The following is a 13,820-nucleotide window of genomic DNA, read 5'->3' as shown; positions in this document are numbered from 1 at the left end:
TCCATGCTCATTTGAAATTCAAGTAATCCATTTATCTTCATTACGGCTCGCATCCTGATCCTTCAAATTAAGTTAGTTTGATGAAACTCTCCACAGGAAATAACTCAGGCAGCTTGTTAGCCTCAATACCGTCTACAAAAGGTGAGCTGTAGAAAAAAAATACCCAATTTAGTAAGAATTGCGTCTCAGAAATAATTTGCTCAGATTAACTCAGATTAAATGAAACCTCAGTGAACTTTTAAATGGCGAACAGTAAAGTTGCTTGTTTGTCTGAAAACAGCATATTTCCAGGAACAGCTAACAACTTAAATCTCCAACCCCAAAATAACACTAAAAAGAGCAGAAACATTTACAATGTTGAGTGTCCTTAAAGGATTAGGCATTTATATTTTCAGAAACACATTTTTGCTTGCAGGGCTTGAATTATGCAAATAAGAATGCAGAAAAAAAAACACACCGGGTGGCAATCGGTTAAGAGCTTGTCATCAAAAGCTCTCAAAGAATCAAAACAGTATCTAATGTGCACTCGCTTTCTACTGCTGGGAAAGCTGCTCCTGCTTAGAAGCCTCTCTAAGCTGGTGGCTTAATGGAGTTTTCAATTGACGTCTTAGCTGCTCTTCCACCAGTCCACTTTAATCTGTTGTCACTATAAATGACATTTGAGCAGGTTGTTGACCGCACAGAGAGGAGAACCGAGAAGGGTTTAATGGATGGCTTATTATTTGGCAACATATGCTGCAAACTACAATTTTAGAGATGATTACTCCCTCTCTCACAGGATAATGGACAATATGGCAGGGTCTGTGTGCATGTGTGTGTGTGTGGATGTGTATGTCTGTGAGTCACTGTGTATATGTGTGCGTGTCTATGTGTGTTTATGAGTATCTCACCTTGGGTAAAGACTACCTCATCTACCTGAAACACAACCATATATATTTAACCATAACATACATATAATCTTATTCATCGTATTATCACTTAGTGCTCTAGGAGGTCATGAAACAAGACTACTTGTGTTGCTCTCTTGAAACATTTGGTTTTAAGGTTGTAAAGCGAGGGTGTTTTCACACCTATAACTCATCTATATTTACACCAATAGTTTCGACGACTACACGGGATCATCTTGGCCCTCGACATTGTTTATTACAGTAGAGTGTTTCCATTTATCACTTTAGGCAAATTAATCAGTTTGGAAATGAGGCACAACCGTGGCTGGAAAATAATGTATTGATGCACAGGAATTGATGAAGGTGCATATCAGGACAGTTCAGGAATGAATGAAGAATGAACAGCACAGCTGGCCGTGGGAGCTGGTTTAATCCAAAAAAGGTTCTTCCTGCATTCGGGTTGGATCGAGTCCACAGACGAACCATACCAGGGTTTGTCTGTAACCCGATCGAGACCTCCACTTCAATAGGGTCTCGGCCTGATTGCTTTGGTCTGCAGTGCTGAGTGTGATTGCTGTATTAACAGCTGCCATAACAAACCACTCCAAGGGGGTAAGAGCTCCAGGATTCAATTCAACCCATCTAAACAAGACAGGTGTGAAAACGCCCTGAGACTCTGCACTACACAATGGAAAAGTTATGGAATTATTTTCATGCATCATTTTTGAGTGCGCAACGGGACAATTCTGAGCTCAGAAAAAGATTTTTTGGAAGTGTAAAAAGCATATTTTCCTGAATGTAATTACTGCACAAGACATAGCTTCATTTGAGCAAAACCGCAAACAAAAATCTGCTCTGTGCTCAATCTCAAATTCTCAAAAAGTAATAGTTTGACATTTTTCCCAACATGCCTGTTTGATTTTGATACCTTTAAATTTAGACTAGCCTTTTCTCCTTTCCTTGTCCTAATGTTAAGTTATGCAAACCAGCTGCTGGCTCCAACTACAGACACAGACGTGTTATCAATGTTCTCATCTAACTCTCTACAAGAAAGCAAACATAACATATTTCCCACGTCAAGTCATTTGGGGAGGGGTTGTGGTTATGGTAAGTAGAAACCAACTATAAGTACGAAACTGAATGCAAACAGCAGTCTAGTGTGTCAGTCACACCCGACCATCTAATCCTACCTCCACCCTGAGAGGTTTCTGATGTCAGGTTACTTCTGTCATTCCTTCAGCAGTCATTATCGGCACAGATACAAGAGACTGTTGACAGGTAAATGTAAACTGACTGTTCTACATATCTAAACTGTATTTTATATTAAACTACTGCTGTTGTTTTACTGGTGAGCACAGTCTCTATCGGCCATAACCTTGCAAACTGAAGGTAAAAATGACATAATAGCAAGCAGACTTGAGTTGTTAATCCTTCAGGCTCTATAGGAGTTAAACTAGTTTTCAGATTGAGAAAGAGTGGCTGAGGAGGATGGAAGACAAACACAGTAACAGAGATAAAGACACTCTTTTTTGCACACGCCAGAACATGGGAATAGTTGTGTGTTTTGTTAGGGCACGGAGAGATTAGGCATGACTGCGGAGTCTCTTTACAGAGAGACAGAGGGGGAGAATGGGAGCACCTTGCCTCGCCTGCATAATCCTGTTATTCTGTTGCAGAGTCACCTCTGAGCATTTTCCCTTCCAACACTGTCCTTAACAAAGGAACAACAGCATTAGTCGCTGGATGAAATGTCAAAAACGACCTACGTTTCCCTGACCTCTAGAAGCTGTGTTCTCCTCCCCTCTCCTCTCCTCCCAGGCAGACATCCATTTCAACACACCTGTGATTATTTGAATTACTCAAGGTGCATTTCATTCATCTTTCTTGACCCGTAAACAGCCTGAAATATTAACACATCACCTGCAGGCTGACATCAATCAAGCCCTCTTCTGGTGTTTGGTCTTCTTCCCTCCTTCCTCCGTCTCCTACATTTCACTCCTCTAGCCTCTACTAGACAGCCTTTTACAGACCCAGACTCTCAGGAGAACAAGCCTTGCTCTTTGTCTGCAATCACTGCGGACGCACTCTCACACACACATACTGACACACACACCTACTTCAGTCCTCGCGTTCAGTGTTTAGAAATCTTTCATCTCTCGACAAAGCTCTTTTGCTGCCTCAGAGGATCTTCCACAAGCACTTAAAACTTCACCTCTGGGAGGGTGAGCTTTAGAGTTTGCCTCTTTCCTGAAACCCTAGGCACTCACGGGGAGACAACCACCCATGTCTGCATGGGCACGTGTTCACACACCCATATACACACACATAGATTTCTGTACAGTAAGTCCTGTACTCTCTTTGACATCCTGCCATCCCAGATTCTTTCCACACACATTCAGGTTGACTGCCTGGATGTGTGAGAGGCTGATGTTGCCCTCTGTCTCTTTTTCCTTACTTGTTTTTTCCATTTCTCCTGAAGCATCCATGTGATGCACATTTAGGTAAACAAGTGGGCAGCTATACAGGCTGTCTTATAAAAACACACACTGAGAGACCTGGGTGAATATATTCTCATATTCATTCTCTTGTACCAAACTTTTGCTTCTCTACCAGTGGACTGTGACCCAGAGCCGAGCTTGTCATTTTCTTTGTAGGAGATTTAAGAGATGTATTTGGCATTTGGCTTCAGATGGCAGTGAGACACAACTGTTTGAATTGATGCGCAGTGTGATGTGACTTTAATGAACTCCACACCTGTCTGTTACAAACCAAAAAATAAACATTAATCTACATTCTTTATATGAACACTGAATCAAATGATTAATGTGTGCTGTCCAATTGGTTGCTTGCAATGAAAAACCCACAGAGGATTATGCTATTATCCACTTTTAGCTCATTGTTTTAGTTTGAAGGTAAATGTACCCACAGACTGTATGGTTTAGTCTCACTGATCTCATCAACATTGTCTCCAACAGCAGCAGGCAGGATCCGTCACCAAATCTCGCCAGCGAATGACCAACATATTTTTCTCGCGAGTTGTTGGAGACAAAAATAGAGCTAAGACTTCTGTAAAACATACATCAAAATGGAAGATCATGTTGGTCCATGTCTTCTGGATGTATAATCAGGCATCTTGCTACTAATGCTAACTAACCCCTTTCTAAATGACAAACTATGTTTTGACTTCATGTTCCTTAATCTGCAATGGCCAAAGTCAGTGTAGCTTTAAATTCGCTGAAACGAGTCATCTTCATTATTTCAACAAAATGTAATTATTCTTGTACTCAAATCTCTCTTTTAGTTATACCTGGAAGTGAAAAAGTATAAAGGTGTTCTGGAAATACTTTACCTTAGACTCTTTGATCTTCACAGCGATGACCTGTTTTCTCTGGCGTATAATCTCCACTAGCTCATCACACTCCTCCACCAACTTGGCTTCATGCATGGCTGTGTTCACCTGGAGAGAGAAACAGAAGAATATGCGAGCATGACTGGAAGATCCCACTATTCATGTGCAGACACTCACATCTGCTTGAATACAAACTAAATCACACTATCCTGGCCATATGCTAGATTTAGTTTTGTCTGAGTGAAAACAAAAAACATATATGCTAGTTTTTCTTCTTTGTTTTTGTCTGGATTGGCAGCCATGATGAGTAATTTCATCAATTTGCATACAGATCACGTCCTTTGTTTGTCCATTTATATGCATATGCATATAATACATATTTATAGGCATTCTGCACACAAGGAGAATCTTCCTCCAACAAGATGTGTACCTAAATAAAAAATCGTGATGAACTATAGTTTTCAACTTTTTCATCACATCACTGAAAAGACATCTTTTCGCAAAGCACACATTAATCCAGGGGGAAAACAGCTTGTAAAGCATTAATTAGATAGTCCACAGTCACCCATTTAGAGGGCATTGTCGGTGATGAGACAAGAGCAAAAAATGTAGTATGTAGAATTTAAATTTTTCATTCACTAAAATGTTCTGTTCCTTGCTGCAGGGAAAGTCTATCACAGCTCATAAAAATGGGTACATTGCTGCTGTATTTAAACTACTCTACTAGCTCTTGTATGCAGCACTCATATCTTATTATACAGGAAAAACCCATAATATGCTGAGAAAATGCTGCATGGAATTCACATGTTTATTACACTCATTATGAACAAGAAATGGGCTGAGGATTGTTGAAATATTCCACTCTTCATTAAGAAAGCCTCCCCCCAAAAAAAGCCTGTGTAGACACTCATTAATTCACAGACAGAATTTACTTGCACCATACCAATTTAATAGATTCTGTGATTATTTTAGGACCAAAGTTGCCAAGGCAACTCATCATCAGTTCACCATCTCAGGCCGACACTAAATGAACAGCCAAACTCTAACTGGTGTGGGTGGAAGGGTGTTACTCGCACACTAGAGGTGTTTGCTCAGCTGAATCAACAACTTTGCCAGTTTGCCACACACACACACACACACACACACAAACACATATGACCATACTATATATATGTTAATATGTGATGCAGGTAATTTCACTCTTCACAAACAGGATTCATTCAGACTGTGGCCATCAGACTGTTGGTCCTGATGGCCACAGTTGACTGTGACTACTCTACAAATTGAATCTACAGGTCTGCAGACCCAAACATGTGACTTAGTAACCACATCACTAGTGTGAGTGAGGCAAAAAGGTGTTCTCATCCACTACCTCACATCACACAGAGAGAAACCGTATCACTGCTTTGTCTCCTCCAAGAGCTGCTGTGCACTGATTTACAGATGCAAAAAGTTCCATCAAAGATGTAGTTGCCGCAAAGTTGTACTGCAAAAGCAACTCCTCCACAGTGATGACAGGAGTCACCATTATTACAGATTTACTTCAGAATATACTCAGAACAGAAGCTTTACAACTATCCAGAGAAGCCACTGTGGAGAGCAGGAATCCCAGTGACATATCAAATACAGCATCAACATCATGGCTGGCCTTTGAGGACACCAAATACACAGACAACCGCTGCTTTAACTGGATGCTTTAGTGTTTGCAGTTGTGAAAGCACTGGTGAAGCTTTTCTGCAGTGCACTGCTGAGCTGGCAACCCTCATAGAATGATACACCAGAGAATGTGTGTCAATCTTTAGGAGATGCAAAGATTACATTCACACCAGTATTGTGACAATTAACACCTGTGTGTTCATTTCAGATGGAATCACGTTAAATGACTTTGAACTACAGAATTAAACTAAGAAAACCTTCTCATTTTGGATTTTGAAGGACTTCTTAATGATTATTTGGGGGAATGAAGACAGAGTGAACATGTCAAAATGGAATTAAAAATTGATTGTCTCCAATGACTTTTGTTTATATCATTATAAATATATAACTTTTCTTATCATCTTTTTATAATCTGCTGACTCTGTTCAAGGCATCCACTGGGCTTTGGGCATTTAAATAAAAATTACTACCTGTGGATCCTGTAATTATACTTTTAAGGTAATTTGATATATTTAAAATATAACATTTAAGCTCATCCTCATACTTCATACAATATGAAACTATAAATCAACAGACATTCATCTCCTTTTGACTAGTTCTCCATCCCGAAATTTTACAGGGCTGTGACTTTCTGTCATGCTGCAGACTATCAAACTACTTACCCCAACTACCAAGTTCCACTCATCACTCCGCAGAGCTCATTACAACATGCTGATCCACTTAGGCCTCATTATTCACACTCACAATCACACACACGCACACACACATGCACAGACGCACACAATTAATTCTGCAGAGAGCCACCTTATGACTGCAGGTTAGTAATTAAGCAGGATAAATGCAGCCGCCCAGGATCCCTGTGAATTACAACTACTACTTGGCAGCTTAGAGTTACGGAAACAATCTTCATCTTCATCCTCCTCCTCTGTCACCTCACTCAAAACCTCCTCCTCCTCCTTCTTTGCCAGCGCCTGACATTATTATCCATTCCCTGCTACACAAACACTGTCACCTACTGTGCATCTCCCCATTCATCAGGCTCCTCTGCAGGTGCACTGAAATCACAGTGCCAACTCCACATTAAGGTATTTCTCTTTTGGAATATGTGAAGTACAACCACAGCAAAACTGAAAACACATTCACTGCCAAATACTTTCCAGCCGCTCCTGCTTCAGCAAAAGGTTGTAAAAATCATTGAAAACACTGAGATGGACGGTTTATGCTCATTTATAATAGAAAACTTAATAAAGGGATCTTATTTCCAAATTCCCCAAGAATAATGGCTGCTAATATCTACGACTGCAAACTAATTGGGATTATCATTTGATATTGGGATCATTTACACATAAATTTAGCCAACAAGATCTGTCATATCTTATTAATTCATCCAGCTAATGAATATCTGTTCTCACTCAGTAATGCAGCTGACATTTAAGTGCACCACATTCATTAACGTCCACTCATTATTTCATGAGGCCAAACTAAAATAAAACAAAAAATATCACAGCCACATGTTAGCATCAACAGCCATAATTACTCTCTATTAGGTAAGAAGAAGAAATGAAGACAAAATTAGCAACTGAATTGTACTGAATGAGACTAACTACACTATTATGATCAAAAAGCGGTACACAGAGTGCAATCTGACATTAGAATCATTAAATCACTACAAATCTAAATGACGAAGAATGAACTTCACCATCCCTCCGCCTGTGGTTCTCTTACATAGTATATATATATATATATATATATATATATATATATATATATATATATATATATATATATATATATATATATATATATATATATATATATATATATATATATATATATATATATATACATATATAGATATAGTAGGGTTATATTGAGCACATATGCTTTCATACATCATTAGGCTGAGTTCAGCTCCCGCATTATGTCAAGATTGAATTTATTCACCCATATTTTTATGCTGTGGAAATGAGCACTGTATTACTCCAACACAAAATGAAATAAAATGCAGCTAAATGGTTTTTTTTCTGGCTTCAAATGACTGACAGTCACTATTCACCAACCACTCTGTGCTGTGTCAGCGAAACATGACGAGACTGACGCGTGTGGCCAAGCAGAGTACCAGTCATGCAGATGCTGTCAATCACACCGAAGTGAGCTAAACTCAGAATGAGGAGGTAAGTCTTCGCCTGTTAATGTAACATACGATGATTTTGCGATTTACTGTAACAGCGTCATGTCTCACTGTGTTTTAACTTTGAAAAAGATCTGTCGGCTTCAGATTAATGAAATGATTTGTGTGTGTGAGTTTTAATGATGGTCACGCAGTCTTAGTAAAGCTGTGTGTTGTTTGTCACATGAACTGTCACAGCTTTAACACTATAATGACAGCACAAAGCCTGGCAAATGCTGGTAAATTATCCACACACCCTGACATAACAAATGCTCATTTATTTTCTCAAACAGTGAATCTTTACAAACTCAAGCTGTGTTAACAAGCATTGTTTAAACCTGCACGATGTCTCGCTACATCTTGACTTACATTTGATGTACAGTGGTGTGAAAAAGTATTTGCCCCCTTACAGATTTCTTCTGTTTTTGCTTTATTGTCACACTTACATGTTTCAGATCATCAAACAAATTTTAATATCACACAAAGATAACCTGAGTAAATATAAAAAGCAGTTTTTAAATGATGATTTTATTTATTAAGGGAAAAAAGCTATCCAAACCAACTTGGCCCTATGTGAAAAAGTAATTGCCCCCCCTTGTTAAATCATGAATTAACTGTGATTAACCACATGTTTGAAAGCTGAGTTCAATTTCACTAGCCACACCCAGGCTTGATTACTGCCAGAGCTGTAGAATCAAGAAATCACTTAAATAGACAACATGAAGTAGGCTGAAAGATCTCAAAATGCAACACATCATGCCCCGATCTAAAGCAATTCAAGAACAGACAAGAAACATAGCCATTGATATCTATCAGTCTGGAAAGGGTTACAAAGCCATTTCTAAGGCTTTGGGACTCCAGCAAACCACAGTGAGAGCCATTATCCACGAATGGAGATAACATGGAACAGTGGTGAACCTTCCCAGGACTACCGGCCTACCAAAATGACTCCAAGAGCACATCGACGACTCATCCAGGAGGTCACAAAAGAACCCCAAACAACATCTAAAGCACTGCAGGCCTCACTTTCCTCAGTTAAGGTCCGTGTTCATGATTCAACAATAAGAAAGACACTGGGCAAAAATGGCTTCCATGGGAGAGTTCCAAGGCGAAAACCACTGCTGACCAAAAAGAACACAAAGGCACATCTCACATTTGCCAAAAAACATCTTGATGATCCCCCACACTTTTGGGAAAATGTTCTGTGGACTGACGAGACAAAAGTGGAACTTTTTGGAAGGTGTGCGTCCCGTTACATCTGGCGTAAAACTAACACAGCATTTCGGAGAAAGAACATCATACCGACAGTCAAACATGGTGGTGGTAGTGTGATGGCACTGTAATGGTGAACCATGAATGAGTAGGTGGAATGAGAGGCTATAGAAAGATACTAGTTGTAATTAATTTGGGGGCATTCTACACCTTTGTTAAATAGTTGAAAAGAGACAGATTACAGGACATGAGGGAAAATTGAGATGGGGAATGATGCACAGCAAAGATCCCAGCTGGACGTGAATCAGGGATGTTGTGTTTCATGGTTGGCACTTTAACACTAGGACTCCCCCAACAGTGATTATTTCAATTGGCACAATCATATCTACAGTCACACTGGGGCTGGGAGACTCAAAGTTAGCTGCTACTCACTTTCACATACCTCATATAATGTTTTCCTTATTATAAAATACTGTTTATGCTGTACATTAATCATTCTAAGCAAAGGATATTTCAAAAAATACAATGAAAACACATTATAACACATTTTCATGTTATTTAGATGTAATGATTTGCATACAATTGCCATATTACTGTATATATCAATATTGCAAACATTTTCCCCTCCCTTACAGCACACCAACAAACTTCAGTATGTCGGGTTGAAATTGCAGACAACAAGCACAGATAATTGAACAATGTATGGCTCCCCAAACGACCTGCTCTTGCCAAAGTGGCTCCTATTCAAACTCACTGAGGACTGGTCCAGGTTCACAACAGCTGTTAACCTCTTGCTGACATCAAAACCCTCACATCTTGAATCAATTCTGTGCTCATTCCACTCCCATCAGCCTCTTCTACCTCCTGTCCCACTTTGCTTTTTCCCCCGTCTTCTTTCTATTCTACCTCTGTCTGACTGGTTCCCATTCTGTCTCCTTTCACTTACCACCTCAATTTCTCTCTTCCTGCCTGCCTCTTTCTCTTCAACATGATCTTCTCAAACAGATGCAAAAATTCTGTCTGACAGCTTTATCCCTGATGCTGTCCGCAGGTTCTGGGATAGTTCACAGAGATTTATGACACACCCGAGTGGCACCAAACTCTAAAACAGGGAAGAACGGCTTTATGGATGCAATAAAAGAAGTTAAGGAAAAGAAGAGTAAAGAAAATGTGACTGCAGGACATTTATCATGGCTGTTATGTCAGAAAGAGGTGATAATTGGAAATGCTTCACTGGCCATGGATTTAAAGGCTGGCTTTTTAAGATGACAAAGTGTTCCTTTGAACTTTTATATGCTAACCAGATTTATTTAAATGCATTAATCACTGATTAATCATCATGGATAAGATCATAGGTGATAACATCAATATTTAATGCTCAAAGAAATTAAGTTTGTGCTTATGTGTTCGTAGATAAACCAAGAGAGTCCTGCTGAAGGTATAAAGTAATTATGTTTCAGTCGACTTCGTAGCCACACCAGCAACATGACTCTTGGCATGGTAAGGTTGGTCTGTTGCCGCTCAGACGAGCACGACAGGCTGTAAAATCAACCGCTGGAGGGATTGCCATGGAATTTTATACAGATGTTCATGGTGCCCAGCACATGAATCCTTTTGACCTTGGAAATCCCTTGACTTTTTCTTTGAGCACAACCATCAAGTTTTCACAACTACCAGATACATTGGCAGGAAATTTAGTACAGATATTCATAGTTGCTAAATTATTAAGACAAATTCTAATCTTTCCAGCCCTTTGGTTTATGTCCAAATACCTCCAATAACTAATGACCTTGCCATTAGTCTTAAGTGTACTTTATGTCTATCAGTAATTATCAAATGTTAATGTGCCAAGATAATAAATTAAGATAGGTAAACAACAGGTAAACATTATACCTGCTAAACTAATTAGCACGCTATGCCTGCTATACCTAAGCAGTCCCACAAGGCTGCTAGGATAGCTGTAGACAGTTAGTCTTGCTCGCTTATTTTTCATCCTTGAGATAACATTTCATTAAAATGGGGTAGCTGAATATAAAGGCATGGACTTGACAGTTAGAAGGAGGAATTGACCTAAAACATCATACAATAACTGAGAAATGAGAAGTATAGGGATTTACAAATGAAAACAGCAACTGTATGAAGACATATAGTATTTAATTGTATCCCATAATCCCACTGCATTCACCTTCTCACCTTCGGCTGAAAGTGGAACCACAAATGGCTTTAGAAGCAGGCTATAGAAAAGACGAACAACAGCAGCGGACTGTTCAATCTCACTGATGCTCTGGTAGAAAGGTAAAGAGAGGCGAGATGAGACTGGATACAGGGTATTAGGAAGCATTACAGCCATCTCCACACAGCTGATTCATATTCTGCACACAGTAGGATCAGCTTCAGTGTACACAAACCTAGACAGGTCTTGGCTAATGACTTACAGCTCATTGTTTAATCAGTAGACATACATGTCTGACAATTAAAACCCTCTAGGCTTCTGTCTAGTGTGATTCTTTCCTTTTTCCATCAGTTCTAATACACACACCTAACAGCAAGCTAATTTAGTTTCCTCCCAGATGGCAATACTATTCCAGGGTTTGGAAGAACTGCCTGCTGATTCCTCAAACACTGCTTACTCCACATTAGCCTTGTCTGGATGATGCGTTCTCTACAGTGAGCGATAGTGTGTGAGCTAGGCAACCTACGCCTTATTAGGGAGTGCCCTCATTAAAAAGCTGCCAACAAACACGCCTCGTCACAACACAATCTCTGCTGCAGGAGGGTTGGCTGAACCACCACTGGAGTGAGCACAAAATAAATAAGTAAAGGGAAATAAAGTGGGACAGAGGAAGACAGAGAGACAGAAAATCTGATCAACTGTCAAGTTGTGAGAAGAATTCAGAGGAGAGATGTGTTAAACGCAAAGTCAAGAACTTCACAACACTGACAAAGTTCCAAGTCTCAAGTGCACAAGCCTTTAAGGAGGTATTATATAAGTATGAAAGAGGAAGCTCCCTGGGAATGAAATAAAAATCTGCTCAAAACTTGTACAATGGCAACTGAAAAATCTGTGCGCATCCTTAGAGATGTCCATTTCAACAAGAGGGGAGAGACGCTCCGCTACAAAATGGTGGTTGACATTGGGATTTAAAACAACACACATATTTTTAAAATATACGCAATCAGGCAAAATCTGAATACAAATAAAGGCTAGCTGTTTGTTCTGAGGGAGGCAAGAAACAAAATGGCAGATTTTTACAATTTTTTGGCCAATTAAAACAGCTTAAACATACATTTTGATTGAGACAAACAATATGCAGGTAACATGTAACTAACTGTGGGTATCATCTCAGATTTAACCTTGGCTCTAGATTTATTTCAGTTGCCATTATATCAACATCTATTCAGTATCAGAGTGTTTTTTTGGGAAATGTTCTTTGCCAAAGAGCCTCGCTGAGTGTCTCTTCTCTGCTGCCTATTAATATCCGGCCAACTACCTGGCAATGAATGGATAACAGGGATGTGAGTTAGCTCAACAACAATCCCTGCACATGCTCAAAAACCACGCCACTGGCTCAGTGTGTTCTCAAGAATGCTGAACATTATTCTGAATGTCATTAAGCAAAAGCAACAGATTTGACAATCCTACACCAAATATTGTAATAAGGAGAGAGGCTTCCCAAGAAAGACGCATCCTACACATCATCAAGTCAATGCTTCTTTTCTAAGACTGGAGAGAAGATAACTCCCCAAAGAAAGCCCCAGGAGAACAGGGCTGCAGTGCTGCTATGTGTGCTGACACACTGAAAGCTGATTCACACTGTTTGATCATATCTTTGGCACCAATACGATATGATGCAAACAACGAGGAGAGGAATCCAGGTCATGCTCAAAGCCCTTCAGAGGTTTCTTACTTTGCACAAACTTCTCTCACTCTACCAAATCCCTCCTGTTCTTTATTCCCTGTCTGTGTTGTACTGTGCATTAATGCTGAGCGGTTTCTTACGCATAGTGCCTGGATTTGTTTTGGTCAAAAAAGATCATTGGTTGGCACGCTAACACTCACATCCTCTTCTCTGCTTCCTCTGCTTGTTCTCTCTCTCTTCATTTTAACTTTCTTGTCCTTTTTTTCCTTGCTGCTGCCTCCTCCTCCAGTACTTACCTAACATTTCCATGTTTTTTCTCGTCATTTGACCTCCTCTCCCCCTCCTCTCTTTCTGTGCCACGTAAAGAGCTGTTACGCATTAATGTGAACTCATGTGAAAACATTGGACCTCTCATTCCTCACGTCAATCATCAAACTAGGCTTTTGACACTGACAACACACAGGTGGAGCATGTTCCCCTCATGCTAATGCTGCTCATTCCTATTTGATGAATAAGTGTTTCTACTGTTGTTGTTGACGGTAACACAACATCGGTATGCAGACAGAGAAGAAAGAAGAGTTTTTTTCTCTCCGTGCATCATTGATGAGCAGTTTGTCTGTACTTAATGAATCACGCAGTGATCATTACATTTTGATTGGGTGAGCGGCTGCCAGAGTTGTGTTTCA

At 39.7% G+C, this 13,820-nt stretch overlaps 1 protein-coding gene across 3 annotated transcripts in view; it reads right to left on the bottom strand.

The window, feature by feature from the left end:
- The window catches only part of mid2 (midline 2), a 144,210-nt gene that overhangs the window by 31,150 nt on the left and 99,240 nt on the right, over positions 1-13,820 (bottom strand). For all 3 annotated transcript variants that reach the window (XM_070837438.1, XM_070837440.1, XM_070837441.1), the window contains one exon: positions 4,237-4,344. In XM_070837438.1, coding sequence (XP_070693539.1) covers positions 4,237-4,344 — 108 coding nt within the window. The remainder of the gene's footprint in view (positions 1-4,236; positions 4,345-13,820) is intronic.

Source organism: Pempheris klunzingeri, chromosome 9 (assembly GCF_042242105.1).
Source record: "Pempheris klunzingeri isolate RE-2024b chromosome 9, fPemKlu1.hap1, whole genome shotgun sequence".
NCBI lineage: Eukaryota > Metazoa > Chordata > Actinopteri > Acropomatiformes > Pempheridae > Pempheris > Pempheris klunzingeri.
Note: the sequence above shows the minus strand (reverse complement) of the source record. Positions and strands in the feature narration are given on the sequence as shown.